Source organism: Plodia interpunctella, chromosome 1 (genome assembly GCF_027563975.2).
Source record: "Plodia interpunctella isolate USDA-ARS_2022_Savannah chromosome 1, ilPloInte3.2, whole genome shotgun sequence".
Lineage (NCBI taxonomy): Eukaryota > Metazoa > Arthropoda > Insecta > Lepidoptera > Pyralidae > Plodia > Plodia interpunctella.
Genome location: NC_071294.1, coordinates 131,385 through 153,761, shown reverse-complemented (window position 1 = coordinate 153,761; position 22,377 = coordinate 131,385). Strand labels below are relative to the sequence as shown.

The window sequence follows — 22,377 nt, the reverse complement described above, 5'->3', positions numbered from 1 at the left end:
ATATATAAATCTATATTATAGAGCGAGATTCAATAAAGGGTGCGTCCACACAAGAAGTGTAATGTGAGGCCGGTGTAAGGGGCTACGTTGGTGTAGGGTTCAACGCAGAACTGCACTATAACTGGGAAAACACTGCACTTCCTAATTAATCTCGGAGCATTATGATTTCTAAAGAGTTGCGAAATTGTACTAACTATAACTAATGTGCGTGTGCGCGCGACGGTGTGAGGGACAATGAGGTGATGACGCAAGGACAGACGCTCTCCCCGTCATGTCCGGGGCGAGGCCAGTGGAAGTGTCGTTTTTTGCGGGAGATGAATTCCTTCGCATTACAATAATTTAGAATTAGCCTAATTCCATTAACGTTTTATACCTTTCTTGTAGTTCATCTGTATTTTTTTTGTTTTGTGTTGGAAACCCTGGCGGTAATCAATAATCGATGCCAACCTCCGATATGTGGGAAATTCTGTTTGTTTGTGTTTCTGGTTTCGGTAGATCTTAGGGTTCATGACCTTTCGCAGGCAAAGCTAATATACTTATGAAAATTCTACTAATTTGGTTATACATTCAAAGATAATACCTATTTTTAAATAGGTTCGGTTCGGGTTAAACGAATAGTTACATCAAGTCATACCTACATATTCTTTGTAAAAAAAAATAGGAAAGCGGATCCTAGGCTCCGACGCTCTATGGTGAAGAAAACGTTGTTTGAGTTCCACTTTTCAGGGCACTTTTAATTATACTGATACAGAATTTGACGCAATTCGATGGACGAATAGAATTTAACCTGGAAAAACATATAGGATACTTTTATCCTGAAATTCCCACGAAAGCGAAGCCGCAGGCCGCAGCTAGTTATTAATATATAATAAGCAATACATAATTTAGCCACACTAATTGTTTTGTTCGCAGCTGCGCACGCCCGGACGCTGGTCTAGTCATAACAAACGACCGCATTTTGGTAAATTACCTGCGCCAGCAACACAGTGGACGACAAAGCCCTTTAATCCATACATATGATAAAACTGTAAGTGGCCTATGTCTATATGTTGGTTTGGTATTAAAGAAAAATGTGAAAGTGAAACTGAATAAATCTAGAGGCACCTGCACTAAAACCATAATTTTGAAAACAATAAATTTCGACGCATTTTTTTCAATCCAACTGAAATTTACCTGTCACAATAGGTAAGAGCTCCGAAATGTAACGTTAAATTCTAATATTAAAATTTGCGCGGTAATATATGCTGTCTGTTAGGGTGCAAAGCCAGCTCAGGTCACATGCCATACTCGGCGTACGGCTCACGTAAATCCGTGTCAATAATGTAGCTGGCAGCGCCCCCTGGCGGCCGGCCAACCTGCCAACTACCGCGGTTCTTTTAATTACACTTCTACAAAAAAAAAAATTAAACAGTCCATGTATTTTTGTGCTTGTGAATCCTTATCGCCTTGCCAAGTATAACCGTGAGGTGTCCTAGTTTCCCAATTATGTCTTGGTAACTTTGACACCTCCGTAGCCGACATATAAAGGCTCACGTAGCTGGCAGCGCCCCCTGGCGGCCGCCCAACTGCCACGGGTCTTTTAATTACACTAGTGATATTTATTTTCTTAGATGGCAACTTTTGGATACAAACAACTTATATCAATATTTGGACACAGATAGACTGTAAATAGAAGAAAGAAAGACCTTATTTTTAGGCTAAGGCAACATATGCGACAAGGTACATGAAATGAAAAAAGGATTTTTTTTGTAAAATAGTGCGATAACGATGTGGGATTGCTTATGACAGTAAGCAAACACCGTAATCCATGGACGCCGGCAACCTATGCCACTGTTACATTGACATTGCATTGTAACAAACATAAGCTTTACTTTGAAGTACTACTGCTTCGTTGCGTCGATGCAGATCGGTTCGTTTTATGTGGGTTTCACTTCGACGTGCAAAGAGCAACAAAGAAATGAGAAACTCTCCTAGTAACATCACAGAATATAGTTGTGCCACCAAGCAGGAGAACGAAAATATGTTTAAGTTTAAAATTTCTGCCTTCTAATAAATCACAAGAAAGTTATTTCGTGACACGAGTATTCACATTTCTTTAGAAGCAGTAGAAACGAAACGCACTCCTGCGCTAGTGCGTGTAATAAATAAACTATTACAATAAAGGCCGTCAGGTCTATTGCAATCGCATCATCAATAGAAAGTTTATATCTGTGTAGAAGTTTTATCAGTACCAACAGCAGTCTGTCATACGTTATTCATGTGTATCGGAAAAGGCCGGCCGTCCATCGCGAATCCAATAACGCTCTGTAGATATTTTAGTTCAAAGAGATCAATTTATTGATAGATCATGACTGTGAGCTTGCTTTTAGAAATAAGAATTATTCACAAAGTAAATCAAAATGTCTTTGTGGATTTATGTTCGAATCTGCGAGCAAGTTTTTTTGTTTGTCAAAATTAACTAACTAAACTATATTTGTCAAAAAATATTTAAACTACCGATTCTTTTGATGGACACTCACTTGGACAAATATCACATCTATCTCGGTCTCTGAAACTTCCAATATCTAACTATTTCCATGTAACCAGTTATTTTGTAGTGAATAACAGCATAGCTTCCATGCAAGACCATGCCACGACGTAGGTATTTGTGACAAAATTGTGTCGTTTGTTCAATAGTTCCTTGCTTTAGTATATGGACAAATATCGTCTTTTGTCCCAATCTGACCCGTCCCCGTCCCCACTTCCAGTCCCGGCACATTCATATCGCACTCGTCTCCTGTAAACAGACTCTGCAATATTGTGCCGCGACCTGGATACCCGCGTTTTGCTATTACGCCGGATTAGGGGGCTTGCACATTGACATTGTCTTTCGGTTTATCTGCCTCTGATATTAGTGCTTGATAAATCAACTCAACTGTTTAAAGTACACTCTATGGAATCATTTGTTTGGATTCATGCACGAAAAGGCGGGTGAGTTTGAATTCTAAATAGTAATATGATGAACGTAATTAGGTGTCCGATTTTTTCGTATTAATGATGTGTAACATAACGTTATTGCATAATAACAAACAAGGTAAATGGAGAAGAGAGTGCTGTTCTGATGATATGCTGCAAGGTCCCTCAAGAAGATACGATTACCAGAACAGAAACAGTGTTTGAAAGAACGTTGGGCCAAAACATCAATTGCTCTTCCACTTCTACAGTAAGAACTGATCCAGACTAAAAACGAATGTTGAGTATTTTGAAATTGAACTAAACTGCAAGCTTGTGACGATTGTCAGGAGCCGGCGCAGGACCGGGACGGTGGCGTGTGACTGTGTTGAGGACCAATCCGGAAGTGGAATTCCGGTTTGCAAACATTATGAGTTAAATAAAAGTGCGAAACGTGTGAAATCCTCTTTACACAGGAGAAGGTAGGCAAGACACGCACGATGATTGATACGTGCGTGCGAAAAAATGGCGCGCGGATGAAATACGGCACATCTCTTATGTATCTGTTTGTAGTCTGTCTTGTTGTGTTATGATCTCAGCTCGCTCTGCTGGGAAATTACTAGTGAACGTTTTTCATAAAAATTCTTAGTTTTAGATACTCCCTCATCTTTGCGTGTTCTCGTTTGCACGTTCCAGTCATAAAATTTTGAAGATTTAGATAGTTATATACAGATGACATATAGCTCTGCACATGAGAAAGTCGCCTTCCTGACGACAACTTTCTTTGAGAACGCCGCTCTTACCTGCTGATGCAACTCAATGCCGATGATGGAATGGTTCTATAGCCGAATGGGAATTAGACGCCTCTTATATGTATAATTGGTGATAACAACAAAACTTCATTATCCAGTAGGCTGTATGATTTTTTTTTGCTTTTACAAACTACTTTCTTAACAAATGAATCCCGTGCCGAAGACATAACCCACAAAACAATTCAAGTGAATATTTAAATTCAAGCTCACAATATAGGAACACTCATATTGAAATAGGAAACATTGTGAGACGATATGAATATAAATACATCTGAAGCGTCGACATTACGTCCAAAAATGTTTATTCCAAATAGTACAATAATAAAGTAACTTAGTATTCTTCACCTCTCGGGCAAAGCCGGCTTCAATTCCATTTGAACTTTTCAAATCAAGTTATGAAAGTCGGATTTTGGAGCGTCGCCAGAAGTGGGATAGAAATGTGCAAATCTCTAAATATCCCGGTGCAGTTTTCAAAGTCGTTAGAATAGAACAGCAGGCGGCGCGTCGTTTAAAGAAGTTTTATTTCTGGGTTTGTGTCTATATAAACGAAACAATCAGAATTGTATAGTAAACAATTATAAACACGCATCTATTTTATTTCCCAGACGTTTCGGACCGTGTCACAAAGGTCCGTGGACACTGAGCGACCTGTTGTTTAGTATGTAACTATACAACGCGAAAGTTTAAAAGTAGTTGAAATCTGTGGTGGTCTTTTGTTTTAGACGCTTGTGATCGAAAGGTCCTGTAGTAGTAATCGTACCTGTACCACTTGCTTCTGATGAAGTACTGTTATCTCTATCGCCGACAGTTTACAGGGAGCTTTATATGAACGTACATATTTGTAGCAATAAGAAAGTATCGATTGTCTTTATGAAAAATAAAAACGTTTATTTGGGATTACCTGAAACTCCGAAGGTATTAAATATGGACACTTCTGATTTGACATCGGTCGGGCACACAACTTTCGTGGTACTTGCCTCAGATAACATTGAGTGACAGCGGACACGGCATGGTCATGCAGGGAGCTCGAATCGTGTGGAAGATTCCTGACTCATATATCCTATCCGATAAGTAATTATCCAAATGAAAAATTTGTCATGGAAAAAAAGCATGTAAAAAATATAGAAAAGACATGAAAAGGTTAGCATCCTATACACATTTTAAATTTTTGTGTTGGCGACACCGTTTTTGCGAGTCAAGATGGCAACACTTCCTGTCCCCGCCAAAACACATCGTGCATATTGGAAGGGGAAACCGGACGCGATCAGCAACGAACGACTCGAACGGCTCGGTTGTGTGGACTCAGGGCGTGTGAACTACATTTTGTAACCTATTATTTATTTTATATAATTATATAATAAATAAATTACATTGATTTTGCAGACGAATAGATTTGATTTGAATTTAATTAATGTCAATTATCAATCAGATAAATACTTTATTTTCTTTAAACCTAAATACTGATTAATCCTAATTTTACAGTGTTCAATTTAAAGTAACTAGTTATTCAATAAAGTGTTTTCCAATCCATACTCCATATTCATTTATAAACGTATACCTAATCCTGTTCTATATGTGTGCAGTTTACATTTGCTAAGTTTATATAGTTCCTTGTTGTCGTCATTTGATGGAATGTTGCTTGCTAAAACTTCACTTTTCAGCTCTGTCGGATACAGGAATAAGGGTCAAATTCACTTTACGAAATTATTACTAAATATTACTACTAAACTACTTCAACGATATCTGGTAAAAATGGGATCATAGACTCGTCTCTCATACTACTGAAAAGCTGGTAATCCACCTGGTTATAAGATTCTTGTTTGAAAATGTGTAAATTCCTCTGAAGATGGAGTGCCGAAAGAATTATCCTCTTGGAATATTCGTTATTACATCATAAATGTCAGTCTCACGATTGTCTAAGTCAACAAATTAAGCAAGCTTTTCTTTATATTCACGTTTTAGAAAATGAGATAAAGATAAAACAAAAATTATACAACGTATTTGACTAAGAAAATAAATGTTTGCAGGAAATGTTGTTCGTCATCATATTAATATTCCATACGTAAAGGGTTTTATTTCTTTGATCATATGCGCATAATCGTGTTAGGGTATGATTCGCCTATCATTAGAACTAAATATATATTTTATCATTAGAACTAAAATTATGTAACTTGTGTTTAACCAATGTGATGAATGTAAAAAGCCGCTTATTAATGAAATTCCTAAAATACATCATTTTTGTTATATCCTTTTATTAAAAACGAAAAATGTTCCATTTTAAAGACAGAAAAACAGAAAAAAGACAGCCCAATTAGTATCGTATTAAAATAATAAAAATGCAACAGATTAAAATTAACTTTTCGGAATATAAATGTGTAAATTAAAATATGAAAAAGGTTGTAAGCGATCTCGAATGGAGTTCCGGAAATTTTAATTGCAGATTAAGCGGAGTATTACAAAAATTGTACAATGTTTACCAGAGGCTTGTCCGATGTCGGCACTACGTTGAGGTTAGGTATAATAGCACCGTACCCCACATGGGGCCGTTTCATACAGACCAAACAGGTGCTAGGGTTCTGGCACCTTTATTTGTAGTGTTGCTGTGAGCCAAATGTTGCCCTATGATATGTTGTTGTGCAATAGATATGTTGCTCTCGTCTCCGCCCACGGAAACCTATGTTTAACATTAACATTAACTATATCATTCAATTATGAATTGCTTGTAAACTTCGGACGTTTGGAGTCGGCGACCGCGGGTCAATGTAACACGACTTGATACGTACGAATTATAAATGGCACGTGCCAATGGTATGTTACTACCTGTATAAGGAAACGAACGAAATTATATTATTTAATGTATTTTAGCGTGCAATAAAGTTTAAGTGGTTTAAATAAAACAAATAAATATCATTTCTGAATTGGGACTTAACGGGTCACGATTCCAACCGAAGACGATTAGATGAGACCAGAGAAGGTTAGGTGACTTTTTGAAAAGAAATGGCAACAAAAATATCAAAAACATAAATGCGTAGAAAATAAGCTTTTGCCCAACAGTCGTACTTAAACAGCTAGAAATAAAATATTTTTTTATTAAAATGCGGCCAGCGGTTGAGTACCTATATTATTATTAATATTGGATATTGGTATAAGTATCAATTTCGTGTAATTCTTATAGAAAATGGACCTTCTGGAGGGCTGTACTTTTCCTTATTCTGCGACAAAGAACTTTGAGCGCCAATTAATTAAATTCCATTAAAAAATAGAATACATTAATGAAACTCGAAGTAGGAGCCGGCGCGAGCGGTCACGACAACTTCATTACGATCACGTGGCTCTTTACATTACACTCTGTATCGGGTAAGGATATGGCGTTTTGAGCAAGGGTTTTTACGTAAAAACTCCACGTTCTTAGGGTTGTATTTCTTTATTGAAAGTTGTGTGTATCATTCCACGTAATGACCACGACCCTCCGCCAGGAATACGACTGTGAAGAAGAGTCAATATTATTAGTACTAGCGGCCCGTCCCGGCTTCACTCGGGTGAAACACCATAAAAGAAATACAGCTAAACCTTCCTCAGGAATCACACAAATAACCTGGATCGAAATCAGTTCTGTATTTTTAAAGATCTAAGCATGCATATATAGACATAGGGAAGCGACTTTGTTTTATACGTACTAATAGTGATGGAGATAAATCTAGATACTTTTTCGAAAAAATATAATATACCTATTTAAATTCAATAAAATAGTACAAAAGGCGAAGATTGCATTGCAAAGAATCCATTGTTGAGACGTCACGAGCGACGCGACGAAGAAATGCACTTTATTGAACAAAGCCAAGTGTGAAATGGAATATTCACTTCATTTTAAATACTGTATACTTCAGACATATATTTTACTAATTTATGAGGTATTATTCAGTACCTAAGTACCACAAATGGAGTGTCAACCTGGTCCCATGGCTGCACTGGCAAGCTGGCTCATAGCTTCAGCCTATCTCTGTGTATATGACCATAGAATATGCGATAGTGAGGCCACAGAATCACTGGTGCGTTCTACACACGTACATTGACACTGGATAAGTAAAATATCTAATTAAATTTATGAATTTTGAAAAGGTCGGTCTGGACTATTTGTGCCTGAAAATAATTACATCAGTCAACACAAATTTCGAGTTATTTTAAAAATCCATTTCCGCTTCGAAGCAGAGTATCAAATGCAGAGATAAAATAATAGATGAAGCCATTTGAGTGAGCCCTCGGGATTATAGTTAACAATTCAAACCTAAGACACTGAAGTTTATGAATATGGTAGACAGTACATCGTTCATATTTATAGCATCGAACTGAATGTAACAGCGAGACTGCGCTCTGAGAACCCTATAACATAACTCTGTCTAAAACAGGCGTCGGCTCCCAGACTATCTATCGAATGGGCCTGGAGCCGTGCCAGCGCGAATATAAATCTTATTTCAAACCAATAAAGACTGAATTAGAAGTTGAAATGGGAGTTTTGGAACTAATCAACTGGATTTGTTCTGATAGTGGTGCGAGGTTTAACACACACATATTATTAGAACTTGTATTAATTTCTATTTAGTTTCACATATACAGTTATGATGTAGGGTAGGGTCTACCATTTCGCATGGTTTTCGGCAACCTAAGTTGTCTGATCACTTGCACGCATATCCACCACTGACATCAATCCAGCACCTTTATGTTACAGGTATTCAAACAAAAACCTATATGTAAAATTTGAGCCAACCTTAAATACAATACAAAAAAATTTCCACTTAAACCCGTGTCATAACTTGAGTGAGTGAGCTAAATATGGTTCAGTCAATATGAAAAACAGAACAAAGGTCAAAGGTGACCGGGGCCAAATAAACACGCGATATTTGGCCGGCACTAAGCTGGTGCCAGCCGTCCTGTGACTAATTCCGGCTACAAGTTATACCTTTTTAACCCCCGATGACAGAGGAGTTGAGTTATAAGTTTAACGTGTCTGTATATCTGTATGTCTGTCCATGGCATCGTCAAATGGGTAAACCGATTGTAAGTTTATTTTTTCATTTGAAAGATAATTTGATTTTTTCAACATTTTTAATTTAAACTTGTAGTGGGGTTCGGACATTTTTAATTTAAAATTATTTTATTCAGTTAAACAGACAGCTATTAAACTTCCTTTTTGACCATATACTTTATGAACTTTGCTATACTATTAGAAAAAAGTTTGAAATAATAATGACAAGTCTTTTTGGCATGATATGGACCAACACTGATTACATAAGTTTTTTTTGGCATTTTTTCAGCAGATGTCAACCAAAGGAAGTTCGAGACTTGTATTATGGGATACTAACTCAACGATACTATATAAATATCCAAGACCCGGGCCAATCAGAAAAAGATCATTTTCCATCATGACCCGACCGGGGATCGAACCCGGGACCTCTCGGTTCAGAGGCAACACTTTACCACTGCGCCACCGAGGTCGTCTAATAAATAATTACTATATCACATAAAATTTGACGTGAAAAAGTGCCTTTGAAGGTCTAATATCGGAATAAATAATTTAATTTTAATTATTATTAGAAATAAATATATCAAAGACGTCTTTGAAAATATTTCTAAATCAATTTTGTGAGGAAATCACGTTGATACTATACGAAAACAACTCGGAAGTACCTACATTTTTTGTGTGACATTTTGGAGACTTTTATAACATTTTCAATTACGTTGTCAAGTGCCGCGGTCTATTTTAGGTTTCCTCCTGAAACCACACTGTTTCCCGCCAAATTAATTTAAAATCAAATTACATTTTGATGCGTAACAATATACAAAGAAATTGCCAAGGTTTTCTGCTTTAATTTATTCATACTTTTCTCATTACTAATTGACAATCCAACTGGTTGAAATATTTTCATAAAAAGTCACTTTATTTTTGTTTTGTGAGACCATAACAGTGTTTGAATACGGTATTTTGCATTCGGTTTAATTACATAGCTGAAATTTTATATCTTGACGGTATATATGTGTATCGAAGCACAATTGTATGTATGTACCCATAAACCTATTTTGTGCTTTCATTACAATGTCCCTCATATGCATGCAAAAATATTTAATATTATTAAAAAATATGTCATAATATTACTGTTATTAAATGATATTTTATTAGCTGCAACTAAAAATAGATAACACAAAATCACATTAAAATTATTTCTTTTAAAATAAAACTAGATAAATTGTTGTTGTAATCATCAAAAAGGAATTATTCTCTCCAAAATTGTATAAAAAAGGACTACACTAGCCATGATCCTGACAAATCTCTCTTGCTTACTTAATACTCTTGCTCTTTGGTTCAGTTGCTACTGATTAATATATCTATCTCCCTTTGAGGAGATGTGCAATGACGTAGTGAATTGAATGTCATTTCGCCGTGGTCGACCCTGTCCAATATCCCTCTCCCTCTCTTTTCATCCATCCTAAATAAACAAATTTTCATTTCATTACTTACATATTATTTCGTATTTCATTCCTTGAAACACGAAATAATATGTATGTAATAAGTGGACAACTAATCCAATGTTCCTGAAGCTATCTCCTTCGCAATCATAAAAAACATTGCCAAATACATTTTTCCTAAGCCCATGTGATTTCCTTCACATTACGAACTGTTCCGACGCTTTGAACTGCCATTCAAGTACACAAATTGGCAAATTACGTCGATCGCTTTGAAACAAAGTCGATTTGAGCAAAACCGTTAAGCCTGTTACACATGAGCGCCGAAAATTCCGCGCTTCGTAAAGATCTGTGCCCACCAGCCTACTCCATAAAACTATTTACTAAGAACACATGGGTATAGTTTTTGAATTTATTTAATGGTGTTACTAGGTTTTGGTATTACATTGCAAAGTTTTAAGCAGTTTTTAATTCAAAGCTTGAAAACATTGCACAGGAATAATCTCTCTTATCTGTTGATTGCATTTATCAACCCAACTAATGACATGAAATTATATTCGTACAATGGAATTTAGACAACTTACCAAAGATTAGTTTGGTAAAAAGGGAAATAATGAAATGCATGCTTCAAAGCACCAACAAGAGTCGTAACATCAGATCAAATGAACTGTGACCGTAACCAAGAATATAACTACCGTAGGTACGACCAGCCTAGTGGGCACACAGCTTAAACCTCTCAGCCGACAGGTCACGTCGGAGAAACGACGGACGCGCACATGTACTCAGCCTTATAGTTTCTCCCCCAAATCTTAATGCTATTTACCTAAGGACCAGAATCGCTTGGCTCGAATGTGATGTCGGTATTCCTGCCTCGTACACAGCGTCTAAACTTATTAACTTTACACGTACGACTGAGAGAGTGCCTGCGAAATCGATGGTAGGATCGGAATGGAATTTTCATGGCGAAGGTGGCCTTTTGTACTAAATGTTGATTGCGCTCGAGAAACATGTTTGTTTTTCACTCTATTTTTGAGTTGTCTGCTGCAACTGTATTTTTCGTATCGAATTGTAGTGCAAGTTTGAGTTAGTACGAGTTTCACCCATGAATGCCAGTCTCCACGTCGAACTACATTCTATTGTGTACGATTCTGAGAATCTTCTTTGGGATAGTATTCTATTTTTGTAAAGTCTTTTGTTTACTAGATAATAACATTGCAATTATATAAGTCACGCACATAATATACTTTGGTATTGACAATGTTATGTTTGTTTCATATTACTTCGTATTGGTTGACGCTATGTACCCTTTGTCATGTCCTAAAACGTCACACGCACAGGTCGTAATATGTCTAAACATAAACAACGCGTCTCGGTGGCCGCTGGGACAGCGCGACCTTGCCACCGACTCATACGTCTTGTTACTAGAATCGTGTGTAGTAAAGTAAGTCACTAATAGTGCTTGCATCGTTGTGTTCTGGTTTGAAAGGTGTGTGAGGGGCTAGGGCTGCAGTGACCACTTTCCATTAGGTGGGCCGCATCCCTGTTTGCCTATATGTATACAAATCCACTCAGCACAAAACTTTTTATTTAATTTTGCTGACGATTCAACTACCTTGCAGTCGCCGTGAATTATATATTATTACGTCAACGAAATGGATTGGTTTTTCCTTGCAAGCAAAACTACCGGATAAAATAAAAGTATGATTAAAAAAAAGACGTTGTGTTATGTGGGAGTCTCATCTCGTATAAATTAGAACCACAAATTGTGGTATTTTGGCAATGGTATTGTTGGTGGTTTGCTATCAAAAGGACAAATATCTAATCCAGTAAATACAAATTTCATTACAAGTCAGTGACCAACCGGACATATTTGTCTGCCGCCGCGTGTCAACCGATGTCAAACGAAATTAGGAATCTTTTATTTTTATTTCATTCGTGTCACATTGTTTTGGTAAATATGGAGCAGCTGTGGTATTTCCATTTCTAAATGTGCACCAATTTATTTTATTGATAATGTATGAAACTTGGTATTTAATTGGATGGAATTAAATAGTAGTTGTTGAATATGATTCAGATATCTTATCTGATGGTGATGGCCTGCAATTATTCACGATATCCTGTTGTTAGAAGATTGTAGATCTTTTCAAGGGCATTACTATTTTACTACAATATTTATTTTACTAATAATCTGGCGATATGAAAAAAACCTTCCACGCAGGTACGTGAACCATTAGAAGAGACCAATTGTTTTACAAAGAAACCGTCAGGATCCCTTCAAAAACCCTTCACATATCCAAAAGCGTCAGAAAACGGGAGAAATGACGCGTTCCTGTTTGGGAAGCCGTTCATTTGTGCTTGCCGTTTAATGTGCGACGCGGGATCAAGCGGACTCGACACTCCGCTTTGTTACGGTTCTTTGTTGTCGTGTCACCACACCGCGCCGCTATCCAGACTAGACATCAGATAGAAGGTTAACTTCAGACAATTAAATATTAATTAAAATCTGGCCCCAGTGAATGTAAGCACTAACGCACTCTATAAGAAATAATAAATAAATGAATAACACCTATGAAAAAATGTGTTGTTCCAAGTTTGAATAACGAAGTAAGGCTGATTTCTGTTTTTAGAAAGGAACGATGGATAATAAAAATTATCGTAATTTTACGTTTTGCTGTAGTTTAAAATTCACGATAAATTGCTAATTGCTGATGAAATGAAAATGAATGTTGACATTTTCAGACTGACATTTCCCGAATTTGACAATCAGGTGTTAATTTTATAAGTGATTTACTATTCACTGATAACTATTTGACACCAAATTTTTCAAACGTTTCCGATTTCTACGAAAATGCCTACGAAGCTCCGTGTCTCTGCAAATTCAACTTGGGAACCGCTGTCGCTGAGTTAGCTGTAACGTAAATACGTTGATTATAGTTAAATTAGTCTTATGTTAAGTTCCTTTCAATAAACTTTCATAAATGAAATGTAATGGACTAAAGTCCATTATATCTTTTAAAATGTCACTTGTACACATCTCGTTCTTATCAACATTTGCTATGGCAGCACTCCAGTACACTTCCACAGAGAACAGAGGGGTAGCGTCCAACTCTACAGAAATAATGGCAGGCTCTTGATACTGGTGCGGCGCTTCGAGCGTTGCTTTGTGGCTCCTGCGCCGAGGCTCAGATTTTCACTGCGATTGCACATACATTTGAAATCGGCGCGGTTTGTGGCAACATATTCAGTTGCTTTTGCTGGTTGGGTTTCAACTTCAGTTGTGACAAAGAGGTTATGATATAGTCAACTTTGTTACTTTACATATGGCTCGTCAATACATACGGTGATACAATCTATGCATACATAAATCGATAGATGGATAAAAATTGTATTGTCTTTCTGTAACACACGTATACAAGAATAATGTAAACTTAAAACTTGTATGAAAACAGGACGTGTGCCACTGCCACGATAACTAGTACAATAGGCAGCAGCTCAGCTTAAAATATTAAATATATATTTGTGGTTTACCAAATACGTCGGTACGTCAAACCAAATTTGTCAATTTGTCATTATAAGTATTTTCTTTAAATAAAATCTAGTCTTTGAATTTTTAGTACGTAAATTATTTGATTACAGATAAAGAATCTCAGTTATGGAAACTTTAGTTTTTTAGTTTTCTTAAAATTTCCATAAAACTGTTTAGAATACTATTTTGAAGCAGTCTTGTCACGAGAGCTTTCAGCATCATAAATTTGCATCCCTCGAAGACTGTAAATCTTACACGCTACAGCGAACACTTTGAAGGTTTAGGAGAAAATAGAAACAAGGATATACACACGCTACTTTTCCATCCCAACACATCGTATTTTTAGGAGGCATACGATCCTCGATATAAATAAAACAGTTAAAACAAGACAATGATATTCTCAATACGGATTTTTGTCTAAAATAAAGAAATTTTATTGTATTCTACTTGATAACAAATAATAACTAGACCTATAGGTTTCTGCGGAAAAATTCATATTGTAACTATATGAGTATCATCATTATTAAATCCTTGAATAATCCTCCATATCGGAGAGTGAAAGAAGTACCTCTGTTTGTGCTAGTTGTTTCTCTCGCGCAGTTTTCAAAAGGCTAAACTGACAAAACGTCATCCTGTAGGTTAAGTTTCTCTGTATTATGATATATAGAAAACGTTACATAGAAATCTAGCTAGATAGAATGTTCATAATGCCTTCACAATGTTATAAATAAAGCCTAAGTCTCTCTTTCCGTCTGTGTGTAAATAATCAACATATTTCCACGCAAGCATTTCCCCAAGCGCCATTATATTTTATTTGAGTTTTGGCGCTATGAACTGTTTGCGTAGGCTCAGACACACAAACATGGTATTTGTGACGCAGCCATGCATGAATTCATATAACTAATTAGCTTCCATCATCATTTCATGAGTTATTTTCAAATCTGCTATTGGAAATGTAACTAATTGAATTATGTTCGATTTGGAATCTATATACTGATATAGATAAATGATTTAATTTAGCATATTGGTTGCCTGTTAGGTTGTTCTAATATGTGTGGGTCTACTACTATTAGATGGCGGCATCCGCAAAAATCACGTGAGAAACCTTCAGGCGACTTGAATTAAACTACGATAGTGATAACACACTCGATGGGAGAGGTTATAAACAACAGCTAGAAAATAAACCATCGACCCTGCCTGCACCACACATCGAACGTTTCTTTTTGTTCCGCTTCGTGCCGGTTCCGGCTAGATCCGGTTCGATCCGGCCCGTTCCGGTTGCTTGCGACTAATGACGCGCGGCGCCATGCGTCGCTGCGTCGATTATTTTTCGGCTGTTGCCTTGTCGAGGGATGTTTTGTTCGGCTTATGTTTACGCGTTTGTTAACTGTCTGTGTTTTAGGAAATCTATTATGGATATACAGAGGGGTGCGGCTACAGCTTTAAAATTATAGCAAAAACATACTTCGTAAAAAAAAAACAAATGCCAAATGCTGAAACCCTGATAATCGATAGATTGGGCACTAACCAACGACCGCAATACACTTTTTAATTAGGACTTTGTGGTTTTTTAAGTAGAATATTACTTATATACAAACACCTGTTAGGATTTAGGTTAGCACAATAAGATTAGGTCTGTTTCGCTTGGGATATCGCCTTCAGAATTTGACCCCGGAACAGTTTGGAAGTAACCCTTTTCAAACCCTCCAGGCCCTAGGGTCGGGCGGGAAACCGCGGAGGGCCTACTCTTTGAGATCGCACAATGTATCATTAAATACGTAATTCGTCCGATTTTGTCACGGAAAATACAAAAGTAAAGTAGGTTTGTAGTCAATTTTTGAACAAACAAATAGTTAGTAGTAATAATTTTTTTAGTTAGTAGTAATTTTTTTCTACGGTTCTATGATATGTATTGATAAGCAACCCGGCCTACGGGGTCTTTTACACAATTGTTTAGCTTACAACGTATTGTTTGTATAAAACTTCGGGAATAAGATGTCAACAGTTTACAACTGCATCAAACTAGCTTAGAAACAGTCAGAGGCGGAGGGCGACGTTGTCTCGTAATGTAGTGATATGGTGTCAGATCTTATGCCAGTCGTTTACATAGGCATCTGATATGATTTGTAGGACTATTGCCATCCCGTAGCGATATTGCTCATATGGGCACGCTATAGTATGATAAATGACTTAAACCAGTTAGAGCCATGCCCCATTGCTCAGTCGCGCTCCGTCCTTTTGACATCCGTCGACAAACAACGCAGAACAACGATGAAATTGTAAGAATTTATGTATGTAGTAAATATGTTTCAACGTCTTGCGTCGCAACAGGACGTGTTCCTTCACCGGAAGCAAGTGGTGGTCAATGAAAATAACGAATGACAGCGATGTTTTATTTACTCCAACATTCCGATGAGGAACGCCGCGCCCCTGCAATACCACAACTCAGCCGGCCCTGATGGACGGTTATCGCCGATGGTTATTGCCATCGATTGTCCACTGCACATTTGTTTTCGACTCGCGGCCGATGTATCGAGAGACAAATAAAAGCAATCTATTTACTTCTATTGGTGTTCGGATACAAGGATAGTTAGTGCCAAGTGTTGACGGACACTGGTTCATGTTGTTTTAAGTGATTGATATTCAAGATTTCTCATACAATTTTTATGAGGAATCTTTAATACAAATAACACATTGATACATAAAACAAAAACATTTGTACACATTAACAAGGTTCGTTTTTTACAAATAAGTTCAATTTTTGTAATATTTTATTCGGATATAAAATATTTTACCCAGTAAATCATAATTAGCTAAATTTCGCAATACTTTCTAGGTAAATACTAAAAATTAAAGTAATCATGACCTGAAAAGCAAAGTGACGCAAGTTGAATCTGAGTTGAGAGTTTCATTTCTATATTATTAACTTAGTAAATTTGAGTGATTAGATATTATGTTTTCTACTGACCCGAACTTGTTTATATAAGTAAAATCGTCAACTTTATTCTTACAAACAATTTAATGTGTTATCATACATATCAAACATAATGGGTATCTGCTTACATGACATTAAAAATATTGAAAACGACAATTTGAAACATTTTTGGTATATACATTATTTGAAACTTAACCCGATTCTTTTCTCTTATTTCCAAAACAAAATCCAAAAGCCTTATGTAGATAATAACAATTGTAATTAATAACTCATAACACTTATAACCTTTGGCGCCTTTATCGACTGTATAAATATATATAAACTCTCGCCGGGAGTACATATGAGGTTAGTCTCAGTCAAGATGCCGGAAAAAGTAGCCGTGGTGACTGGTTCTAATAAAGGTCTCGGCTTTTCCACCGTCAAGGGCCTGTGTCAAAGATTTAAAGGAGTTGTGTACTTGACATCCAGAGATGAAGGCAGAGGCAGAGCAGCCGTCGCCGAGTTAAACAAACTTGGTTTAAAGCCAGTCTATCATCAACTTGACGTCGCTAACAGGGAAAGCGTCAAAAGATTCAGTGAACATCTCAAGAAAACCCACGGTGGCATCGACATTTTGGTCAACAACGCAGCAGTGGCTAACAGCAAGGAATTATACAATTCTTACGAAGAAAGTAAGGAGATCGTTGATATTAATTACTATTCTATATTAACCATTCAAGAATTTATCTTCCCACTCGTACGAAACAATGGCCGAATCGTAAATATATCTAGTGATTGCGGACACCTTTCTAACGTCAAGAACAACTATTGGATTGAGAGGCTGTCGAGAAAAGATTTAACAGTTGACGATATCAATGAATTCGTCGCTTGGTATTTGAAGGCAGTGAAAGATGGAACATTTGATTTCGATAAAGAAATAGCGGATGGGGGCACCGTGGCTGCGTATAGGGTCGCTAAAGTTGCTTTGAGTGCCTTGACTATGCTCCAGCAGAAGGATTTGGCGCCGAGAAATATTTCAGTGAATTCTATGCATCCAGGACTCGTCAAAACTGATATGACGATAGGAGTTGGGTTCTACAGCGCTGATCAAGCGGCTGAAACGCCTCTTTATTTGGCGCTTGAAGCCCCGCAAGAACTGAGAGGAGCATACATATGGTACGACAGAAAAGTCCTGGACTGGTATGACTACAAAGCGGATTATTATTTCAAGAGTAAAACATTGAATATGAAGTATGATTAAATTATGTTTTATTTAAATTAATATATATATTTTATTTACCATAAACTTTGCGACTTTTATTTTTTACTAACTTTTTCCCGCAAAAGAGAAAAAATATTGTCATTTTTGACATAGATACGCAAATCTGCTCAAAATTTGTGCAGTGCTTAAGGTAATTACCCTTTATAGTTATTACTAGTTATTTATAATTTATATATAAAATGGATCTAGTCTGCTACATGTCAAAATAAAATACATATTTTATTGTTTGATGTGTATTTTTAGGTTAAATAAAAAGCTTTAAAAAATCATAGACGAATCCTAGAAGTACCTACTATTAGAATAATATGATTTCACATAGTTTAATGTAAAAACATGTTATGTAGATATAGTTCACAATATTTAAAAACATTATTTTAACAGGAGCGATTTGTTAATCCATATAGAATGTTTGTTCTCATATCAGCCGCTTGCGCCGCGCCGTCGCGTCATTCTGATAACGTATCATACTTACTTAATTACACATACAGTTTTATTATTTGCTCTTTACATCATTAACTTCTATCCGTAAAAGTCATGTCACAAAGAGTAGCTATCGTCACCGGCTCCAATAAAGGCATTGGCTTTGCTATTGTGAAGGGTTTGTGCAATAGATTTGATGGCGTGGTGTATTTGACCTCAAGAAATGAAGCCATGGGAATAGCTGCTGTGAAAGACCTCAATGATCTCGGCCTAAAGCCAAATTACCATCAGTTAGATGTTGCTGATAAGGACAGTGTTCGTAAGTTCCGAGATCATATCAAGGAGAAGCATGGAAGAATAGACATACTTGTCAATAACGCTGGTATCGTGTTAGGAACGGGCTATGAAGACTGCAAAAAGACTATTGATATTAACTATGGCGGAATTAAGAATGTTGAAGAACTCCTATTTCCGCTGTTAGTGGAAAATGCTCGGGTACTACATATATCCAGTGACTGCGGTCATTTATCGAATGTTAAACATCCGGAGTGGATAAAAAGATTATCTTCAAAAGATTTGACGAGAAGTGATATCGATGAGTTTGTAAACTGGTTTTTGAATTCTGTGAGAGACGGGACATTTAAGAGAAGCTATATAGCAGATTTTGGATCTATAGCAGCTTACAGGGTATCCAAAGTAGCTGTTAGTGCCTTAACGATACTGCAACAGAAGGAAGTGGAGTCGAGGAATATATGCGTTAATTCAGTACACCCAGGACTAGTCTCTACGGATATGACCATGGGTATAGGTGTTCTCAGTCAAGATGAGTCAGCTAAAACACCGTTGTATTTAGTACTAGATGCTCCTGGCACCATCAAAGGAGCTTATGTATGGTATGACGGATCAATTGTGGACTGGTTTGACCATAAGACCGATTATTATTTCAAAACAAAATCGTTTATTGTACCAGCTCTTAAAAAATATTGTACTCCTCTAATTGTGGTAATAATAGCTATACTTTTTGTTTATTCTTTTCGAATTAGGATTGGATTCTAATATTTTCCATTAAATAAAAAGTAAATTAATAATGGTATTTATTGGTATTGTCAAATAAAGAAAAATATTTAATCAATCAAATAAGTCAATGATAACACATAGATAACGATACATTTATCAGTCCTTGGACGTGAATACGACTGATAAATTAGTATAAAACATCACTCGCCCTGATGATGTTGAAGGTGGCTCTGGTCACTGACGCAGACCAGGGAATCGGTACGGACATCGTGAAGTATCTGAGCAAGAAGTTTGACGGCGTTTTTATTTTCACCACTCGGGACGAAGAGAAAGGCATGCTCGCTACCACTGCTTTGAAGAACCTCGGCCTTAAAGTAGAATATCACCAACTGGACATCTCGAGCAGAGAGAGCATAACGCGCTTCCGCAACTACATCCAGCTGAACTTCAGTGGCATCGATACTTTAGTCAACAATGTCGCTATCGATAACAACGGTGCCCACATTTGTGAATCTTTCGAGAAAGCAAAAAAAATCGTGACAGAGTATTATTATAGCTATGTATTGATTCAAGAGTTGTTGTTTCCTTTGCTCGTTGAAAATGCGAAAGTGATTTACGTTTCAAAGCAAAGTGATATAAGCTGTGTGAGAAATGAGTATTGGCACGAGAGACTGTCTATGAAACATCTAAGGGAAGCTGATATAAATGATTTCTTGGTGTGGTATTTGGACTCACTGAAGAATGGAACGTACAATCCCGGGGATATCGTGGAGGATGGAATGGTCGCGCCTTACAGGGTCGCCATTGTGGCGCTGAGTTTGCTGGTGATGCTGCAACGGAAGAAACTGCTTTTGGGAACCATATCCGTGGATTTCTTCTATCCTAGATGTTTTTTTAAAAGTCTTTTCAAATGACACAAATATTGTTAATTTTTAAATTTTTTGTTTGACTGATTTTTACATTTTAATGTATTTAGTATATGAATGTTCATAAGAGGTAAATAAATAAGTTTTGAGTACACGTTATTTTAATGTCCGAGATACAAATCGATATTATTATCGATATAATTTTATTACTATAACATTATTGTTATAGTAATAAAATTATATAACGGTATTACTTTAGGATACCTACAGATGTTGTGTCACTCGTGGTACATCGCACGTTAGCGCACAAACAGAATAACGATCGAGCGAAGCAGTCACATATTTATTTCAAATACAAAAATAAACTCAAAATGCTCTACATGGGGCATTACAAATAGACACAGAAACATATCTATCATAGGATTATGCAAGGCGTGACTTGCGGTTTGCTGTAGGTCAGATAACAGTGATAATATTTTGTGAATTTGATAACTACAGCCCGAATGAGGTCATTGGTGATAACAAACGGTTTTTCGTACTCATGACGCAGAGTATAACAAAAAAATACGATTTGGTATAAAAAGAAACATTACCTATTTATTTATTGAGCTATATAGGACCCCTTCAATCCTAATAAAAATATAATACCATAATAAAAACGAAAAAAAAAACAGTTTATTAATGTAAAAAGTAAACTACTCCTCAATTATTTTGCCAGATTTAAAAATAATATTTTAAAAATAGAACGGTTTAAAAAAAAAGAAACAGATAATTAATGAAAATTACATTTTTAAAATTCTTCGTTCATTTTCATCTCTAGCCGCGTTTTCTCGTAATAAAAATACATTAATAATTAACACTTTGCCAACATTTATTAGTCTCCCCTGACTTTTTTTAAAATAAAATAACAAGTTATGTTATCTATCAAATAAAAACATCGTGTTCACGAAATTTATCGATACGAAATTAAGTAAAAAATTGTTGTTGTCATTAATATGTCACATGCTTTAATATAGAATAGATACAAAAATGGGAAGAAGAAGGCAGAAGAAAGGCGAACGACAGAGTGCAATGGAAGTTGCTGGACGAAGCCTAAGTGTGGCACACGCTGTGGGAAGACTAGCAATATCCTCTCTCATCTGTACGTGTTCCTCGTTTCTTCCTCAGCCGTTGAACGTCGGAGCCCAGGGTCTGCTTTCTTACTTTTCCGTCTTCACTTCGCACGGACGTCGGTATGTGGGAAGACTCTAGCAAAATGGCTTAGTAACTGAATAAAAAAATACCATTGTTTTCAGTTTTATTACTTATTTTCCTGCTAAATTCTACTTTCCCGGATGTAATACACTTCCTCGAAGGTACTTTGCCAATGATACATGTTGTATGTATGAGGGTACTATGTGGGTGATAGGATGGAGTCTTGCAACCCAATATACCTTCAACCCATATCACTACATAGCACTTGTATAACACAAAGACGCTTCCCACTACATGCATGTCTCTATGTTAGCTTTAAAACACGCAACGAATTTTGATTGCGGGTCTTTCATAAATTTGCGAAACCAAATTCAAATACAAAATTCTTTATTCAATTTAGGATGATATACATCACTTATTGACATCAAAAAAATTACTTAAACCAAGTCTACTGCCGGCTTCCAAAGCGCAGGAAGAAGCGGCGCAACAAACTTCACCGCAGCCTTTTCTCCAAGGACGTCAATTAACAAATATAGGTCTTATACATATATAAAAAATTTGGAGGACGAATTTACATCATTATTAAATAAATCGCAAAGATAGTTCCATACGCAACCCGATGGCTCCTACTCGATGCATCTTAAAATTCATGAGGCCATTAATGCGGCTACATGAGCGTTATCCAGCGACTTATTGCGTAAACAGGCGTCAAGTGTAAACACGCCGTATCTGTCAGGGCGGTGGAGCGTTAATATGACAGCTGTGGACGCATGAGTAATACAGGTCGATAAAGTGCTTTACTGACGGCCTTTTGAGCATTATTTTTCGTGATTTTCGTCACGACCTGCTCCATCTCACATTTTTATAATTTTTTTTATTAGTGTAAAAATAGATATCGTAACCTAGATAAAGAATTTCAGTGGAAAGTATTAAACTTTTCTATAATACAATGTGGT

At 36.5% G+C, this 22,377-nt stretch overlaps 3 protein-coding genes and 1 long non-coding RNA gene across 4 annotated transcripts; 3 read left to right on the top strand and 1 right to left on the bottom strand.

The window, feature by feature from the left end:
• Positions 1-9,890: 9,890 nt before the first annotated feature.
• Positions 9,891-11,352, bottom strand: LOC135309749 (uncharacterized). The gene is made up of 2 exons (XR_010369938.1): positions 11,026-11,352; positions 9,891-10,225 (listed from the first exon to the last, which is right to left on the bottom strand). It is a non-coding gene; the product is annotated as an uncharacterized LOC135309749 (long non-coding RNA).
• Positions 11,353-16,990: 5,638 nt separating this feature from the next.
• LOC128672090 (carbonyl reductase [NADPH] 1-like) lies at positions 16,991-21,464 on the top strand. The gene is made up of 3 exons (XM_053749036.2): positions 16,991-17,902; positions 18,009-18,054; positions 21,244-21,464. Exons 1-2 carry the CDS (start codon positions 17,004-17,006, stop codon positions 18,010-18,012), a joined length of 903 nt encoding a protein of 300 aa, XP_053605011.1. The 5' UTR covers positions 16,991-17,003; the 3' UTR covers positions 18,013-18,054; positions 21,244-21,464.
• On the top strand, positions 18,252-20,379 carry LOC128672006 (carbonyl reductase [NADPH] 1-like). The gene has a single exon (XM_053748922.2). The coding sequence runs from the start codon at positions 18,459-18,461 to the stop codon at positions 19,398-19,400; it is 942 nt and encodes a 313-aa protein (XP_053604897.1). The 5' UTR covers positions 18,252-18,458; the 3' UTR covers positions 19,401-20,379.
• LOC128673308 (carbonyl reductase [NADPH] 3-like) lies at positions 19,577-20,275 on the top strand. Its single transcript, XM_053751078.1, has one exon. The coding sequence runs from the start codon at positions 19,577-19,579 to the stop codon at positions 20,273-20,275; it is 699 nt and encodes a 232-aa protein (XP_053607053.1).
• Positions 21,465-22,377: the final 913 nt, after the last annotated feature.

What these genes read in the sequence shown, in the direction of transcription:
- LOC128672006 (XM_053748922.2), top strand. Translation starts at nt 18,459, where the DNA reads ATGTCACAAAGAGTAGCTATCGTCACCGGCTCCAATAAAGGCATTGGC.
- LOC128673308 (XM_053751078.1), top strand. Translation starts at nt 19,577, where the DNA reads ATGTTGAAGGTGGCTCTGGTCACTGACGCAGACCAGGGAATCGGTACG.
- LOC128672090 (XM_053749036.2), top strand. Translation starts at nt 17,004, where the DNA reads ATGAGGTTAGTCTCAGTCAAGATGCCGGAAAAAGTAGCCGTGGTGACT.